Raw genomic sequence first — 20,492 nt, 5'->3', positions numbered from 1 at the left:
TCTCAAAAGATTGGAATAACATGTCTTTTTGTCACTAGAAACATTACTCAATGTATAATGAAGTGCCCAAGTAGCAATGATTATGAATAATAACAAAGGACGAACAGACGCAGTGCCATAAAGTACAGACAGGGAAGGGTGGAGGGAGTGAGGGGCGGAGGGAGGGAGGGAGGGAGGGTGGAGGGAGAGAGGGACGGACGGAAGGGTGGAGGGAGGGAGGGAGGGAGGGTGGAGGGAGGAAGGGAGGGTAGAGGGAGGAAGGGAGGGTAGAGGGAGGGGCGGAGGGAAGGAAGGGTGGAGGGAGGGAGGGAGGGAAGGGTGGAGGGAGGGAGGGAGGGTGGAGGGAGGAAGGGAGGGTAGAGGGAGGAAGGGAGGGTAGAGGGAGGGGCGGAGGGAAGGGTGGAGGGAGGGGCGGAAGGAAGGAAGGGTGGAGGGAGGGAGGGAGGGAAGGGTGGAGGGAGGGAGGGAAGGGTGGAGGGAGGGGTGGAGGCCTTACTACCAGAACGCACATTTGCGTCCCAAATGTAACCCTATTCTCTATATAGTGCACTACTTTTGACCAGAGTCCTATGGCACCCTATTCCCTGTGTAGTGCACTACTTTTAACCAGAGCCCATTGAATAGTCCATCCATTATTTCAGACAGTGTTTAGCTGTGGATGGACTGCATTGTTTGAATGGAATGCTGTTCTATATATTACCTTGAAAATAATGACCTCCGCAAAGGGGCTCGGCTCCGCCTCGTCCCGCTGCGTCCTCCATTTTTTCCAAGGTAATATACAGAACGTCGACGTTATTCCTTTACATACGCCAGCATTCCACTCAAACAATGCAGTCCCATCCGCAGCCAGACACTGGCTGAAATCAGTTGATGATTGGACTTAGACAAGTCGTAAATGCAACAAGGACTGGTATTGTATCATAGCACTCACAGCCTTCCAAGAAAACAAAAATGTTGACATTTATGGTCTGTTTATACATATTTTAGAGGCCATTTATACCCGGAAATTGGTAAACAAGCCGTATAAAGTGTATTCATAATCATATGACAATATTTCAGGTTGACAATAATTATATTACACACTTTCTGATATATCGCATACCTTGCTTTTATTTTCCTGCATAAGTCAAATCAGGATTATACCTCTACTGCCATTCATTCCAATTAGACTGGTTTGAAATTCTCCCTGACCAATATGGCTGCCATTGTTCACCCTATTCTGGAACTGAAGGTTTATGGAAAATATCCCCTCTAGAAAATGTAATAGGATCTCTACGGATTAGACAAACCAGTACACATGGTCCACCGGCTCTGAGTGAAGGTTCGAGGTTCGATGTGTGTGTGAGTGCGCGTTGCACGTTCTTGTGTTTAGTATACAATGTTGTTTTTAGGACTCACCAGCACACTTGGTCCTGGCCCTGAGAGGAGGCCCGGGTGCCCCAGTCCCTCCATCCAGGGGCCTGGTCAACAGCACACTGATCTCATAGTCTGTGTCTGGGGTCAGGTGACCTATCTTATGAGTGGTCTTGTCCACTGGCTGCAGGTCATACATGGTCCCTGATACCGTTCGGTACTCCACCTGGGAAAAGGGTGGAAAGATATGTACCAGGGATGGCCAATCAGGATCCAACACACTTGATTTAGCTAATCCACTCATCATCAAGTGTCTGATGAGTGGAATCATAAAAAATAAAAAAAAGTGCATCCCTTTGGTTCCCCAGGACCAGTATTGGGAAATACAGCTATATACACTATGGTGAATACTGATATAAACACTATGGTGAATACCACTATAAACACTATGGTGAATACTACTATAAACACTATGGTGAATACTGCTATAAACACTATGGTGAATACTACTATAAACACTATGGTGAATACTGCTATAAACACTATGGTGAATACTGCTATAATCACTATGGTGAATACTGCTATAAACACTATGGTGAATACTGCTATAAACACTATGGTGAATACTGCTATAAACATTATGGTGAATACCACTATAAACACTATGGTGAATACTGCTATAAACACTATGGTGAATACTGCTATAAACACTATGGTGAATACTGCTATAAACACTATGGTGAATACTGCTGTAAACACTATGGTGAATACTGCTATAATCACTATGGTGAATACTGATATAAACACTATGGTGAATACTGATATAAACACTATGGTGAATACCGCTGTAAACACTATGGTGAATACCACTATAAACACTATGGTGAATACTGCTATAAACACTATGGTGAATACCGCTATAAACACTATGGTGAATACTGCTATAAACACTATGGTGAATACCGCTATAAACACTATGGTGAATACCGCTATAAACACTATGGTGAATACTGCTATAAACACTATGGTGAATACCGCTATAAACACTATGGTGAATACCGCTATAAACACTATGGTGAATACCATTATAAACACTATGGTGAATACTGCTATAAACACTATGGTGAATACCGCTATAAACACTATGGTGAATACCGCTGTAAACACTATGGTGAATACCGCTATAAACACTATGGTGAATACCGCTATAAACACTATGGTGAATATCGCTATAAACACTATGGTGAATACCGCTATAAACACTATGGTGAATACCGCTATAAACACTATGGTGAATACCGCTATAAACACTATGGTGAATACTGCTGTAAACACTATGGTGAATACTGCTATAAACACTATGGTGAATACTGCTATAAACACTATGGTGAATACCATTATAAACACTATGGTGAATACCGCTATAAACACTATGGTGAATACTGCTATAAACACTATGGTGAATACCGCTATAAACACTATGGTGAATACTGCTATAAACACTATGGTGAATACTGCTATAAACACTATGGTGAATACTGATATAAACACTATGGTGAATACTGCTATAAACACTATGGTGAATACCATTATAAACACTATGGTGAATACTGCTATAAACACTATGGTGAATACTGCTGTAAACACTATGGTGAATACCATTATAAACACTATGGTGAATACTGCTATAAACACTATGGTGAATACCGCTATAAACACTATGGTGAATACCATTATAAACACTATGGTGAATACTGCTATAAACACTATGGTGAATACTGCTATAAACACTATGGTGAATACTGCTATAAACACTATGGTGAATACCATTATAAACACTATGGTGAATACTGCTATAAACTATGGTGAATACCGCTATAAACACTATGGTGAATACCATTATAAACACTATGGTGAATACTGCTATAAACACTATGGCGAATACTGCTATAAACACTATGGTGAATACCACTATAAACACTATGGTGAATACTGCTGTAAACACTATGGTGAATACTGCTGTAAACACTATGGTGAATACCGCTATAAACACTATGGTGAATACTGCTGTAAACACTATGGTGAATACCACTATAAACACTATGGTGAATACCATTATAAACACTATGGTGAATACTGCTATAAACACTATGGTGAATACTGCTATAAACACTATGGTGAATACTGATATAAACACTATGGTGAATACTGATATAAACACTATGGTGAATACTGATATAAACACTATGGTGAATACTGCTATAAACACTATGGTGAATACCACTATAAACACTATGGTGAATACTGCTGTAAACACTATGGTGAATACCGCTATAAACACTATGGTGAATACCGCTGTAAACACTATGGTGAATACTGCTATAAACACTATGGTGAATACTGCTATAAACACTATGGTGAATACTGCTATAAACACTATGGTGAATACCGCTATAAACACTATGGTGAATACCATTATAAACACTATGGTGAATACTGCTGTAAACACTATGGTGAATACTGCTATAAACACTATGGTGAATACCGCTATAAACACTATGGTGAATACCATTATAAACACTATGGTGAATACTGCTATAAACACTATAGTGCAATGCATCAGATTATTGTTTACTCAATATGTATGGTTCCATTCCAAATCGCACCCTATTCCCGTATATAGTGCACTTCTTTTGACCGTAGGCACATTGAATTAGTGCACTACATAGAGAATGAAGGTGCATTCTGGGACGCGGCCAATCTGTCCCTATTAAAAACAAACCATTAATAAATAGAAATACCTCTCGGTCGATGATTGGGCCGTCTCCGTTGATGGAGTTAGCATTAAGTTGGATCCACAGGTAGGTGGCGCCGACCGCTGTGAGCTGGGGGGGAGCGATGGGCACCGGGGGCTCTGGGGGGGGGACAGAAGAAGAGGAGACAGATCTGAGTAACAATACGATAAGTGCAGAAACAACGGTAGACAATGCTAAATTTGCTAAACTAAACTTTTAAGCTCTCAAGTTGAAATACAACAACAAACGTAATGGAAATTGTACTCAAGTCAAAGTCGCCCCCCCCCCCCCCCCCCCCCCCCCTCCATAAAAAGCTTATTTAGAAGAAGCATAAGGCATAAGCCTGTAGTCATACACAATTTATTATATATAAAGGGTTTAAGTTGCCACGTTCAAATTTTACCTTCAGGACAAAATTAATACTGGAAATTTTACCACAACACTCGTGACCTAAACACATCATCAACTTAAACCACAAAACACCCCATTATACCTTAAACAGATTTACCGCTAGTATTTTATCTCAGGGGGCTATTCCAATTAAATTATTCCAATTAGATTCATTTCCCAATTAAACAAACACAGTCAGAGAAATATATGATGTATTATATATATATATATATATATATATATATATATATATATATATATATATATATATTGTATGTACTACTGTACTGTTAGGAGATAGGAGCATAAACATTTCACTAAACCTGCGATAACAAAATGTGTACGTGACTAATAACATTTTATTTAACTCATCTAACACACCAAATATAGTCCCAGTGCTCTGGTCTGGCAACCGAATCCCTATTTAGTGCCCAACTTTTGACCATGGCCTATAGGGATCTAATAGGGCTCTGGTCAAATGTAGTGCACTATATAGAGAATAGAGTGCCTTTTGGTACACACTCACACACTATTCCAGGTACCCTGTTTTCCTCCTGGGTCTTAACCTCCAGTACAGACTGGTTCAGTGTCTGAGAGACTGGGTCTTAACCTTCAGTGTAGACTGGTGCAGTGTCTGAGAGACTGGGTCTTAACCTCCAGTACAGACTGGTTCAGTGTCTGAGAGACTGGGTCTTAACCTCCAGTGTAGACTGGTTCACTGTCTGAGAGACTGGGTCTTAACCTCCAGTATAGACTGGTTCAGTGTCTGAGAGACTGGGTCTTAACCTCCAGTATAGACTGGTTCAGTGTCTGAGAGACTCACAGGGTGGAAGCTGGTGATTACATGGTTGTACAGGCCTAGCGGCCCAGGTTAAGACAGTCATGGCGTGTAGACCTACTTCTACCTTGCGACCAACACCCAATAACAGGACACTCCTCAGCCCTGTGTAGAACCGTATGCTATCTGTCTATCTATCCCTAATCGACACCCACGTCTTCGGCGCCCGGGGAACGGTGGGTTAACTGCCTTGCTCAGGGGTAGAACGACAAATTCTTTACCTTGTCTACTCCTCCGTCTGTCTGCATCTCAAATGACAACCTATTTTCTCATACAGTGCTCTACTTTGACCTCAGTAACATAGAGCTGCAACCTAGAGCTGCAACATAGAGCTGTAACATAGAGCTGTAACATAGAGCTGCAACCTAGAGCTGTAAAACAAACTTGTGAGAATTGTTTTTTAAACTCCCCGCTCCTACTCTTCAGGAAGTCGAGCATTTTAATCAGCTAAGCCGGCTATCTGTAGAAAATATTGTAATATTAATTCAACATGGTCTGGTCCATAGAGTTATTACTGACTCAGCCCTCAGGTGCATACCTAATTATTTAACTTATATTAGAGCTGTCCACCAACACGGCACCGGAGCCAGACTCTGATAGCGGGCTGTTTTAAACGGAAGAGTCTATCTGGTAAGAACACATTTTTATATGCCAACAGTGTTGAGTGGAACAAACCACCAGAGCAACTCTGTCACGTACACTCCCTCTCTCCGACGCTCGAGGTCGTCAGGCTGCTCATTATTACGCACACATGTCACCATGGTTACGCGCATCAGCGCCTCATCGCTCACTTGGACTCCATCACTTGCCTGATTACCTTCCCTATAACTGTCACTCCCTTTGGTTCTTTCCCCAGGCGTTATTGACTCTGTGTTTCATGTCTGTACGCTTCTCGTGTTTCTTGTATTGTTCTATGTTTGTTTATTTATTTAATATTCACTCCCCGTACTTGCTTTCCAACTCCTAGTCCTATGGACTATCTTCTTTCTACCAACCCTACCTTGTCACAACACAACGGATTATCTGAAACGCATTAAGAAGGAAAGAATTTCCACAAATTAACTTTTAGCAAAGGCACAGCTGTTAATTGAAATGCATTCCAGGTGACTACCTCATGAAGCTGGTTGAGAGAATGCCAAGAATGTGCAAAGCTGTCACCAAGACAAAGGGTGGTTACTTTGAAGAATTTCAGAAATTAAATATATTTTGATTTATTTAACACTTTTTTTGATTACTACATGATTCCATATGTCTTATTTTATAATTTTGATGTCTTCACTATTATTCCACAAATGTAAAAATAAAGAAAAATCCTGGAATGAGTAGGTGTATCCAAACTTTTGACTGGTACTGTATGTAAATAAGGTGTTTCTAAAAATCAGTTTTCTCTCTGTCATTATCGGGTATTGTGTGTAGATTGATGAGGATTTTTATTATGTATTGTATAGACACTCTGTACCCAAGGCACTCTGTCCCCAAGACACTTGTACCAAAGACAGTCTGTACCAAAGCAACAGCTTTAGACATGACCTGACTTTTGTCATTAAATCTTTGAACCTATAACTTATATACTATGGTTTCCATACAATGCATTACAGATGTAGGATCTTTATTTGAGCCAGTTTACTAAAAATTATCCTGCAGCAACAGGAAATGTGAATTTTTATGTAAATTATATTTAATGGACATTTTTGTTGGATTGATCCTTTTTTAGGAAAATCAAGTCTGACATTTAAAAGTGGAAATTACAAACTTCAGAAGCCTTTTTAAATGTTCTCAACAGGGTGATCAAGTTACGATCCTACATCTGTAGACTCAATAAATAACTAGCCAGTCAATCACCTAGCCAGTCAAGCATAGTCCAGGACACCTGCTATAAGTGAGGACCCTCACGACCATTACACCTGACACTCCCCCACACAAGCATAGTTCAGAACACCTGCTATGAGCGAGGACCCCAACTGCCCTCACACCCCAATGGATTCATACATGATGACTCACAATCATTCTGTCACAGACATCCCAGCAAACCGGGAATATTCTCAAAACATTAGCGAACATTCCCATTAAGTCCTAGTTAGGGTTTAAGCTAACATTAGGATGATAACGTCCTATAAACATTCCAATAATATGTTTTCTTCGAAGATAATGTTTGAAATGAAATATCCTTTAAATGTTGTCCTAACATTCACTAAATATTGTTCACACCATCTAAAAACAAGACCACAGAACATTCCGCTAAGGTTCTCATTAGGTTAACAGCGTCTTCAGAGACTATTCACAAATTAGTTTTTACAAATTCATTAAAAAGGAAAAGGTGAAATGTATTGAGTCAATAAATATTCAACCCCTTTTGTTATGGAAAGTCTAAATTTCCATAACAGGTCACAATAATTTGCATGGACTCACTCTGTGTGCAATAATAGTGTTTAACGTGATTTTTGAACGTCCACCTCATCTCTGTACCAAACATACAATTATCTGTAAGATCCCTCAGTCGAGAAGTGAATTTCGAACAGAGATTCAACCACAAAGACCAGAGAGGTTTTCCAATGCCTCGCAAAGAAGGGCACCTATTGGTAGATTGAAGGTGGAAAAAAGCAGACATTAAATATCCCTTTGAGCGTGGTGAAGTTATTAATTACACGATGGATGGTGTATCAATACACCCAGTGACTACAAAGATACAGGTGTCCTTCCTAACTTAGTTGCCAGAGAGGAAGGAAACTGCTCAGGATTTTCAACATGAGGCCAATGGTGACTTTAAAACAGTTACAGAGTTTAATGGCTGTAGTAGGAGAAAACTGAGAATGGATCAACAACATTGTAGTTACTCCAGAATACAAACCCAATTGACAGAGTGAAAGGAACAAAGCCTGTACAGAATAAAAATATCCCAAAACATGCATCCTGTTTGCAACCAGGCACTAAAGTACAACTGCAAAACATGTGGCAAAGCAATTAACTTTTTGTCCTGAATACAAACTGTTTTATTTGGGGCAAATCCAATACAACACATTACTGAGTACCATTCTCCATATTGTCAAGCATAGTGGTGGCTGCATAATGTTATGAGTATACCTGTAATCGTTAAGGACTTGGGAGTTTTTCAGGATAAAAAAAATTGAGCTAAGCACAGGCAAAATCCTAGAGGAAAACCTGGTTCAGTCTGCTTTCCACCAGACATTAGAGATTAATTTACCTTTCAGCAGGACAATAACCTAAAATTGACATTGGAGTTGCTTACCAAGAAGACAGTTAATGTTCCTGAGTGACCGAGTTACAGTTTTGACTTAATTATACTTGAAAATCTATGGCAAGACCTGAAGAGGGTTGTCTAGCAATGATCAACAACCAATTTGACAGAGCTTGAAGAATTTTATAAAGAATAATGGGCATATGTTGCACAATCCATGTGTGTAAATCTCTTATAGACTTACCCGGAAAGACTCACAGCTGTAATCGCTGCCAAAGGCGCTTCTACAATGTATTTACTCAGGGGTGTGAATACTTACGTAAATGAGATATTTCTGTATTTCATTTTCAATAAATGTACACACATTTTCACTTTCACTTTTGTCATTATAGGGTATTGTGCATAAAATGTTTGAGAGAAAAAAATAATCTATTCAAAGTCAAAGGGAGTATGACTACTTTCTGAAGGTACCATAATAACACAAATGTCCCGGTAATGTTCTTACAACCTACTGCCGGCAAACAAAATGTGGGAGGAAAAAATAAGTGGTTCTGAGAAAACAGTACAGGAACGTTCTGCTAACGTTGATGGAGAAGTTATTTAAAAAAAAACAAAAAAAACACCCATAACAAAAAACAGGAAATATTCCCTCAACGGTCTCCTAACGTTATAATGTGGTATTATGACATGACGGTTGTAAATAACGTTCCCTGAACGTCCTCTCAACAATACAATATATTAATACTAACACTTTTAACAACAAACCAGAAACAATCCTGTGAGGCGCTTATAAAGTTATTTTATTAGGGTTATCCTCTCTGTACAAAGACAAAGACCCCAACCTGGAAGTCAGAGGAAAGGTGTAAACAGCTTTATATGCGTTAGTCACATCCCAGTGAATTAATTCTAGGGATAACGCTCCCAGGTTCGATCCCCACCTGTGACGTTTTAACAAAATATGGTAATAACTATGTTCGTACAATAAATGTCAATAATATATTGTCATGTGATTTCAAATAATTCCCCATCCATGGATTGTTGTACTAACTAACTTCCTCAACAGCAACACATGACGAAAACCTCCATGGACTCCATGGAATACTTATTTCGATCATTCTAGAATCATAGGAATAACATTCTAAGAACATTGAGAGAACGTTTTGTGCGTCCTGATACAAAAACATTGTAAGAATGTCATCACAACTGGACATAGGTTCCCAAAACACAAACTATCTCTTGTCATGTTCCCACAATGTTAAAACACAACCTAAAGGAATGTGTTAGGAAAGAACATTAAAATAACATTGGTCTGGGAACATTCTTGTAACATCAGGTGAATGTTTTTTTGCACCCTAAAATAAACATTGTATAATCATCTGCACAACTGGACAGTTGTTGTATTTTGGGAACATATATTTTGTGATGTCCCTACGATGTTCCCACCAGACTGTTCCGTAAACACAACGTTCCCACAACCTAATGAAACATTCTGGGAACCTTTTAAAGAACAGAAAAAATATATATTCTGGGAACAATCTTGCAACATCAGGCGAATGTTTTATACAAACATTTTATAATCATTACCACGACTGGACAAGTTTAGTGTGTAATGATAACATTTGCCGCAACCAAACAAATGTTCCGGGAGCTTTCACAGAACCAATTGTGGTTTGCTGGGATATCACAGGGCCAATTAAACATGAACAGCTCTAGGGACCGTGTAAAGACAAGGGCTTGTTAACTTTAACCAAACCCTGTTACCAGGTAACTATATAGAGGGGAGGGATAGCTGAGAGAGAGAGAGAGAGTGTGTGTGTGTGTGTGTGTGTGTGTGTGTGTGTGTGTGTGTGTGTGTGTGTGTGTGTGTGTGTGTGTGTGTGTGTGTGTGTGTGTGTGTGTGTGTGTGTGTGTGTGTGTGTGTGTGTGTGTGTGTGTAACTCCATGAAGTGTAGAGGGCTATCTGTGGAACTCAATGAAGGAAACGGGAGAGAGAAATGTCAGTAGGTAGCTTCTGAAACATCCTATAGATCTATTAGGTAGCTCCTGAAACATCCTATAGATCCAGGAGGTAGCTCCTGAAACATCCTATAGATCCAGGAGGTAGCTCCTGAAACATCCTATAGATCCAGGAGGTAGCTCCTGAAACATCCTATAGATCCAATAGGTAGCTCCTGAAACATCCTATAGATCCAGTAGGTAGCTCCTGAAACATCCTATAGATCCAGGAGGTAGCTCCTGAAACATCCTATAGATCCACTAGGTAGCTTCTAAAACATCCTATAGATCCAGTAGGTAGCTTCTAAAACATCCTATAGATCCAGTAGGTAGCTTCTAAAACATCCTATAGATCCAATAGGTAGCTCCTGAAACATCCTATAGATCCAGTAGGTAGCTCCTGAAACATCCTATAGATCCAGTAGGTAGCTCCTGAAACATCCTATAGATCCAGGAGGTAGCTCCTGAAACATCCTATAGATCCAGTAGGTAGCTTCTACAACATCCTATAGATCCAGTAGGTAGCTTCTAAAACATCCTATAGATCCAATAGGTAGCTCCTGAAACATCCTATAGATCCAATAGGTAGCTCCTGAAACATCCTATAGATCCAGTAGGTAGCTTCTACAACATCCTATAGATCCAGTAGGTAGCTTCTACAACATCCTATAGATCCAGTAGGTAGCTTCTAAAACATCCTATAGATCCAATAGGTAGCTCCTGAAACATCCTATAGATCCAATAGGTAGCTCCTGAAACATCCTATAGATCCAGTAGGTAGCTCCTGAAACATCCTATAGATCCAGGAGGTAGCTCCTGAAACATCCTATAGATCCAGTAGGTAGCTCCTGAAACATCCTATAGATCCAGTAGGTAGCTTCTACAACATCCTATAGATCCAGTAGGTAGCTCCTGAAACATCCTATAGATCCAGTAGGTAGCTCCTGAAACATCCTATAGATCCAGTAGGTAGCTCCTGAAACATCCTATAGATCCAGTAGGTAGCTCCTGAAACATCCTATAGATCCAGGAGGTAGCTCCTGAAACATCCTATAGATCCAGGAGGTAGCTCCTGAAACATCCTATAGATCCAATAGGTAGCTCCTGAAACATCCTATAGATCCAATAGGTAGCTCCTGAAACATCCTATAGATCCAGTAGGTAGCTCCTGAAACATCCTATAGATCCAGTAGGTAGCTCCTGAAACATCCTATAGATCCAGTAGGTAGCTCCTGAAACATCCTATAGATCCAGTAGGTAGCTCCTGAAACATCCTATAGATCCAGTAGGTAGCTCCTGAAACATCCTATAGATCCAGTAGGTAGCTTCTAAAATATCCTGTACTGCAGATCCCACACATACATCCAGTCATCTCTTCCCATGTTTTTTTGTCCAGTGGGATGTGAAATCACGATAGAGTACATACACATATAGGACGGGTCTCAAATTGCACCCTATTTCCTACAGAACCCCATGGGCCCTGGTCAAAACAGTGCATTCTAAACCCTATTCCCTACAGAACCCCCATGGGTCCTGGTCAAAACAGTGCATTCTAAACCCTATTCCCTACAGAACCCCCATGGGCCCTGGTCAAAACAGTGCATTCTAAACCCTATTCCCTACAGAACCCCCATGGGCCCTGGTCAAAACAGTTCATTCTAAACCCTATTCCCTACAGAACCCCAATGGGCCCTGGTCAAAACAGTGCATTCTAAACCCTATTCCCTACAGAACCCCCATGGGCCCTGGTCAAAACAGTGCATTCTAAACCCTATTCCCTACAGAACCCCCTGGGCCCTGGTCAAAACAGTGCATTCTAAACCCTATTCCCTACAGAACCCCCATGGACCCTATTCCCTACAGAACCCCCATGGGCCCTGGTCAAAACAGTGCATTCTAAACCCTATTCCCTACAGAACCCCCATGGGCCCTGGTCAAAACAGTGCATTCTAAACCCTATTCCCTACAGAACCCCCATGGACCCTATTCCCTACAGAACCCCCATGGGCCCTGGTCAAAACAGTGCATTCTAAACCCTATTCCCTACAGAACCCCCATGGACCCTATTCCCTACAGAACCCCCATGGGCCCTGGTCAAAACAGTGCATTCTAAACCCTATTCCCTACAGAACCCCCATGGACCCTATTCCCTACAGAACCCCAATGGGCCCTGGTCAAAACAGTGCATTCTAAACCCTATTCCCTACAGAACCCCCATGGGCCCTGGTCAAAACAGTGCATTCTAAACCCTATTCCCTACAGAACCCCAATGGGCCCTGGTCAAAACAGTGCATTCTAAACCCTATTCCCTACAGAACCCCCATGGACCCTATTCCCTACAGAACCCCCATGGGCCCTGGTCAAAACAGTGCATTCTAAACCCTATTCCCTACAGAACCCCCATGGGCCCTGGTCAAAACAGTGCATTCTAAACCCTATTACCTACAGAACAAATGGGCCCTGGTCAAAACAGTGCATTCTAAACCCTATTCCCTACAGAACCCTCATGGGCCCTGGTCAAAACAGTGCATTCTAAACCCTATTCCCTACAGAACCCCATGGGCCCTGGTCAAAACAGTGCATTCTAAACCCTATTCCCTACAGAACCCCCATGGGTCCTGGTCAAAACAGTGCATTCTAAACCCTATTCCCTACAGAACCCCCATGGGCCCTGGTCAAAACAGTGCATTCTAAACCCTATTCCCTACAGAACCCCCATGGGCCCTGGTCAAAACAGTGCATTCTAAACCCTATTCCCTACAGAACCCCAATGGGCCCTGGTCAAAACAGTGCATTCTAAACCCTATTCCCTACAGAACCCCCATGGGCCCTGGTCAAAACAGTGCATTCTAAACCCTATTCCCTACAGAACCCCCCTGGGCCCTGGTCAAAACAGTGCATTCTAAACCCTATTCCCTACAGAACCCCCATGGACCCTATTCCCTACAGAACCCCCATGGGCCCTGGTCAAAACAGTGCATTCTAAACCCTATTCCCTACAGAACCCCCATGGGCCCTGGTCAAAACAGTGCATTCTAAACCCTATTCCCTACAGAACCCCCATGGACCCTATTCCCTACAGAACCCCCATGGGCCCTGGTCAAAACAGTGCATTCTAAACCCTATTCCCTACAGAACCCCCATGGACCCTATTCCCTACAGAACCCCCATGGGCCCTGGTCAAAACAGTGCATTCTAAACCCTATTCCCTACAGAACCCCCATGGACCCTATTCCCTACAGAACCCCAATGGGCCCTGGTCAAAACAGTGCATTCTAAACCCTATTCCCTACAGAACCCCCATGGGCCCTGGTCAAAACAGTGCATTCTAAACCCTATTCCCTACAGAACCCCAATGGGCCCTGGTCAAAACAGTGCATTCTAAACCCTATTCCCTACAGAACCCCCATGGACCCTATTCCCTACAGAACCCCCATGGGCCCTGGTCAAAACAGTGCATTCTAAACCCTATTCCCTACAGAACCCCCATGGGCCCTGGTCAAAACAGTGCATTCTAAACCCTATTACCTACAGAACAAATGGGCCCTGGTCAAAACAGTGCATTCTAAACCCTATTCCCTACAGAACCCTCATGGGCCCTGGTCAAAACAGTGCATTCTAAACCCTATTCCCTACAGAACCCCATGGGCCCTGGTCAAAACAGTGCATTCTAAACCCTATTACCTACAGAACAAATGGGCCCTGGTCAAAACAGTGCATTCTAAACCCTATTCCCTACAGAACCCCCCTGGGCCCTGGTCAAAACAGTGCATTCTAAACCCTATTCCCTACAGAACCCCCATGGGCCCTGGTCAAAACAGTGCATTCTAAACCCTATTCCCTACAGAACCCCCATGGGCCCTGGTCAAAACAGTGCATTCTAAACCCTATTCCCTACAGAACCCCCATGGACCCTATTCCCTACAGAACCCCCATGGGCCCTGGTCAAAACAGTGCATTCTAAACCCTATTCCCTACAGAACCCCCATGGACCCTATTCCCTACAGAACCCCATGGGCCCTGTTCAAAACAGTGCATTCTAAACCCTATTTCCTACAGAACCCCATGGACCCTGGTCAAAACAGTGCATTCTAAACCCTATTCCCTACAGAACCCCCATGGGCCCTGGTCAAAACAGTGCATTCTAAAAAGGGAACAAGATGCCATTGGAGACTGTACCCTACAGCTCTCTATAAAACACCTCATGTATGTGATAGACTGGCAAACGTACTACATACCGGTAATACACCGCATGGCCGAAAAAACCTGCTAAGTCAAGCAAATACCTGCTAAGTCAAGCAAATACCTGCTAAGTCAAGCAAATACCTGCTAAGTCAAGCAAATACCTGCTACGTCAAGCAAATACCTGCTACGTCAAGCAAATACCTGCTACGTCAAGCAAATACCTGCTACGTCAAGCAAATACCTGCTACGTCAAGCAAATACCTGCTACGTCAAGCAAATACCTGCTACGTCAAGCAAATACCTGCTACGTCAAGCAAATACCTGCTAAGTCAAGCAAATACCTGCTAAGTCAAGCAAATACCTGCTACGTCAAGCAAATACCTGCTAAGTCAAGCAAATACCTGCTAAGTCAAGCAAATACCTGCTAAGTCAAGCAAATACCTGCTACGTCAAGCAAATACCTGCTAAGTCAAGCAAATACCTGCTAAGTCAAGCAAATACCTGCTAAGTCAAGCAAATACCTGCTAAGTCAAGCAAATACCTGCTAAGTCAAGCAAATACCTGCTAAGTCAAGCAAATACCTGCTAAGTCAAGCAAATACCTGCTACGTCAAGCAAATACCTGCTAAGTCAAGCAAATACCTGCTAAGTCAAGCAAATACCTGCTAAGTCAAGCAAATACCTGCTACGTCAAGCAAATACCTGCTAAGTCAAGCAAATACCTGCTAAGTCAAGCAAATACCTGCTAAGTCAAGCAAATACCTGCTACGTTAAGCATCTCATTCCATCATAATGGACATTAATATGGAGTTGATCCTCCCCTTTGCTGCTATAACAGCCTCCACTCTTCTGGGAAGGCTTTCCACTAGGAGTTGGAACATTGCTGCTATAACAGCCTCCACTCTTCTGGGAAGGCTTTCCACTAGATGTTGGAACAGTGCTGCTATAACAGCCTCCACTCTTCTGGGAAGGCTTTCCACTAGATGTTGGAACATTGCTGCTATAACAGCCTCCACTCTTCTGGGAAGGCTTTCCACTAGATGTTGGAACATTGCTGCTATAACAGCCTCCACTCTTCTGGGAAGTCTTTCCACTAGATGTTGGAACATTGCTGCTATAACAGCCTCCACTCTTCTGGGAAGGCTTTCCACTACATGTTGGACTTGCTTCTATTCAGCCACAAGAGCATTAGTGAGGTTGGGCGATTAGGACTGAATCGCGGTCGGTGTTTCAATTCATCCCAAAGGTGTTCGATGGGGTTGAGGTCAGGGCTCTGTGCAGGTCAGTCAAGTTCTTCCACACCGATATTGACAAACCATTTCTGTATGGACCTCGCTTTGCGCACTAGGGCATTGTCATGCTAAAACAGGACAAGACCTTCCCCAACCTGTTGCCATAAGTTGGAAGCACAGAATCGTCTGGAATGTCATTGTATGCTGTAGCATTAAGATTTCCCTTCACTGGAACTAAGGGTCCCAAACCATGAAAAACAACCCCAGACCATTATTCCTCCTCCACCACACTTTACAGTTGGCACTATGCATTGGGGAAGGTAGCGTTATCCTGGCATTCGCCAAACCCAGATTCGTCCTCCGGACTACAAGATGGTGAAGCGTGAATCATCACTCCAGAGAACACGTTTCCACAACTCCAGAGTCCAATGGCTGTGAGCTTTGCACCACTCCAGCTAACGGTTGGCATTGCGCATGGTGATCTTAGGCTTGTGTGTGGCTGCTCAGCCATGGAAACCCATTTCATGAAGCTCCCGACGAACATTCTTGTGCTGATGTTGCTTCCAGAGGCAGTTTGAAACTCAGTAGTGAGTGTTGCAACCGAGGACAGATGATTTTTACGCGCTATTGCGCTTCAGCAGTTGGTGATCCCGTTCTGTGAGCTTGTGTGGCCTACCACTTCGCGGGCTGAGCCGTTGTTGCTCCTAGACATTTTCACTTCACAATAACAGCACTTAAAGTTGACCGGGGCAGCGCTAGCAGGTCAGAAAATGGATGAACTGACTTGTTGGAAGTATGGCATCCTATGACGGTGTCACGTTGAAAGTCACTGAACTCCTCACTACGGGCCATTCTATTTCCAATGTTTGTCTATGGAGATTGCATGGCTGTGTGCTCAATTGTATACACGTAACAGCAACGGGTGTGGCTGAAATAGCCCGAATCCACTAATTTAAAGGGGTGTCCATATACTTTTGGCCATGTAGTGTACTTGACAGTGGTGTATGTGTCAGAACAGAGGTACAGTACATCAGTCGGTTAGTGAACTTGGTTTCAGTGAACCTGTAGGCCTGCGTATATAGGAAGGTCACTTTATTTCCTGCAGGTGTAGTTCATTATTGTTACTTTACTCTGTAATGTTCTGTGCCATTTATGTAATAACAACAACAACAAAAAAATCACCCACAAAATGTAAATCCCAGTGCAGCTGGTCGACCTGCTTTTCCTTTTCCCTAATAATGGGAGTGTGTGTTCAGTCCTCTGGTCTGTTGCCCCATAGAATATCCTAGTTTATTCATTGATGATAGGCCCTGCTTTACTGAAGTTGCGAGACATTGCAAAGGAAAGAAATGGCAAAAATAGAGCATTGCATTGTGAGATCCAGCTTTGATTTCCGATGGTACAAGTGCACGGTTCTGACTCAGTCTGCCTTGTGGCCGACCTGCCTATACTGTACCCATCCCCTCTTTCCGTTACTTGCTAGCTCGCTTATTACTGCAACTAATCAGTCTCCTCCGTTCCAAAAATACAGAATTTTAGGAGTCGATTCCTAGGAGTCACGGTATTTCAAATTTAAATTACTTTTTTTTAGGAGAGTGGTTTGAGCGCAGGCAGCAGGAAGGCTGGCTGAGCACAGGCCGCTCGAAATTATTTGATTGACAGTTCTGGTCACCTAGTGATGGACGTTAGTCCCGCTTCAGAAGTGACATTCCATGACAGATGAGTAAAAATGCCCGTTCAGCGGCGCCTCCACACTTTCTCCAGAGAAGGTTTTGTGTCGACATTTTTAAACGCTGTAGTGTACCCTTACAGACAAACAATAACCGCTGTAGATTTAACTCCATTGCCCAGCTCTAGGCGTCAATATGTTACATTCAGAAAGGATTCACACCCCTTTGATTTACATTTTGTTGTGTGACAGCCTGAATTCAAATAGGTGTAAAAAAAACAAATCTTCTCACCCATCGACACACAATACAACATAATGACAAAGAGTAAACATGTTTTTTTAGACATTTTTAGCAAATGTATTGAAAATTAAATACAGAAATCTCATTTACATACGTATTCACACTCCTAAATCAATACTTTGTAGAAGCACCTTTGGCGGCAATTATAGCTGTGCGTCTTCTGGGATAAATCTCTACAACCTGGTTTGTACAATATTTGCCCATTTTTGTTCGAAAAAAATGTCAAGCTCTGTCATATAGATTGTTGATCATTGTGAGACAGCCATTTCCAAGTCTTGCCATAGATTTTCAAGTCAATTTAAGTCAAAACTGTAACTAGGTCACTCAGGAACATTCAACGTTGTCTTGGTAAGCAACTCCAGTGTATATTTGGCCTTGTGTTTTAGGTTATTGTCCTGCTGAAAGGTACATTTGTCTCCCTGTGTCTGTTGGAAAGCAGACTGAACCAGGTTTTTCTCTTGGATTGTGCCTGTGCTTATAGCTGTATTCAGTTTATTTTAATCCTAAAAAAACTCCCTAGTGCTTGCAGATGACTAACGGATTTGTCCCAAACGTACAAGTTAATTTCTTTGCCACATTTTTTGCAGTATTATTTCAAGTGCCTTGTTGCAAACAGGATACATGTTTTGGAACATATTTATTCTGTACAGGCTTCCTTCTTTCCACTGTTTCATTTTGGTTAGTATTGTGGAGTAACTACAATGTTGTTGATCCATCCTCAGTTCTACTATCACAACCATCTATGTAACTGTTTTAAAATCACCATTGGCCTCATGGTTAAATCCCTGAGCAGTTTCCTTCCTCTCTAGCAACTGAGTTAGGAAGGACACCTGTATCTCTGTAGTGACTGGGTGTATTTGTTACCCTTATTTTACCAGTTAAGTTGACTGAGAACACATTCTTTTTTTATAGCAACGACTTGGGGAATAGTTACAGGGGATATATAAATATATATTTAAATATTTTTATTATGATTTTTTTTTTACCAATCTACCAATATGTGCCCTCCTTTGCGAGACATTGGAAAAATTCCCTGATCTTTGTGGTTGAATTCACTACTTGATTGAGTGACGTTACAGACAATTGTATGTGTGGGGTACGTAGATGTAAAAAAGGAAGTAGTCAAGAAGTAGTCATTCAGAAATCATGGTAAACACAATTATTGCACACAGAGTGAGTCCTTATTCAACTTATTATGTGACTTGTTAAAAGCACATTTTTATTTCTGAACTTATTTAGGCATCGCCATAACAAAGTGTTTGAATACTTATTGACTCAAAACATTTCAGATTTAAATTTGTATACCTTTCCAAAACATACTACAAACAAAATTCCACTTTGACATTATTGGATATTGTGTGTCGATCAGTGACACATCTCAACGTAATTAATTGTTTTATTCAGCCTGTAACACAACAACATGTGGGAAAAGTAGGGCACTGTACAGTACATAAGTAAAAGGACCATTATTCTGCGACCTGGATATTACATTTTGTATTATTAGTATTTTAACACAAAACTGATAGTTTTCTCTCTCCATTTTATCACATCCTTAACTAACACAACACATAGTGCTACTGTTAACGGTAAAACACGAGTCACAGAAAACAGCATCGCAACTCAGCAAAACATCCCAACGTGGGTGACCTCTTGTGAATGATCCACTTCTTTTGAAAAGCTTTAAAACCGAAACACAATAGCAGAGATAGTAAGGTATTACAGCTGTGTGAAACAGGCACGGTGGGTTCTGGAATTCAAAAGATGGGTTCTAGAACTATTAAGATGGGTTGTGGAACTATTATTAAGATGGGTTCTACAACTGTTAAGATGGGTTCTACAACTGTTAAGATGGGTTCTAGAACTGTTAAGATGGGTTGTGGAACTATTAAGATGTTAATAGCTCAGTTTTGTCAGCACTTTAATACTCAGGAGGGGGTTAGACAGAAGAGGGACATCAGAGTGCTTAGAGAGAGAGGGAGAGAGCAAGGGTTAGAATGCAGCTGAGAACAGGCTACAGTGTGTGCGTGTATGCGTAGTGTCAGTGTCTGTGTCAGTGTGTGTGTGCGTGCTATATGAGAGCAGACAGCGCCATACGCCAGGGTCAGCGAGCAGCTGTTGCCACGGTGATTTTGACCAGGCAGCCGGCCGGCAGGGCGACAGCTGTCCTCTACATATCACAGCAACCTGCCAGGAACGTATGAACCCACACACACACACTAACACGCACAGACAGACACAGGTGTGCATACAGTAAACACAGGCACACATTAACACGCCATAGTGCGCTCAGACACACACGTGTCGTTCCTCAGCGACAGTAACCAGGGAGCCTGGCTCTTACAGTAAGTGTGTCTAGACCCTAAACCTCTACTATAGTTGTTAGTTACCATAACCCTCTACTATAGTTGTTAGTTACCATAACTCTCTACTATAGTTGTTAGTTACCATAACCCCCTACTATAGTTGTTAGTTACCCTAACCCCCTACTATAGTTGTTAGTTACCCTAACCCCCTACTATAGTTGTTAGTTACCCTAACC

General features: G+C 42.0%; 1 protein-coding gene across 1 annotated transcript in view; it reads right to left on the bottom strand.

Annotated features, from left to right (window-relative positions):
- Positions 1–20,492, bottom strand: part of LOC129824568 (receptor-type tyrosine-protein phosphatase mu-like) — a 422,832-nt gene that overhangs the window by 100,505 nt on the left and 301,835 nt on the right. Inside the window, exons 7-8 of the mRNA XM_055884259.1 lie at positions 4,155–4,267; positions 1,399–1,579 (exon numbers count right to left, since the gene is read on the bottom strand). Coding sequence (XP_055740234.1) covers positions 1,399–1,579; positions 4,155–4,267 — 294 coding nt within the window. The remainder of the gene's footprint in view (positions 1–1,398; positions 1,580–4,154; positions 4,268–20,492) is intronic.

This window comes from Salvelinus fontinalis, chromosome 26 (assembly GCF_029448725.1).
Source record: "Salvelinus fontinalis isolate EN_2023a chromosome 26, ASM2944872v1, whole genome shotgun sequence".
In the NCBI taxonomy this organism is placed as follows: Eukaryota; Metazoa; Chordata; class Actinopteri; order Salmoniformes; family Salmonidae; genus Salvelinus; species Salvelinus fontinalis.
This window is presented reverse-complemented; position numbering and strand designations above follow the sequence as displayed.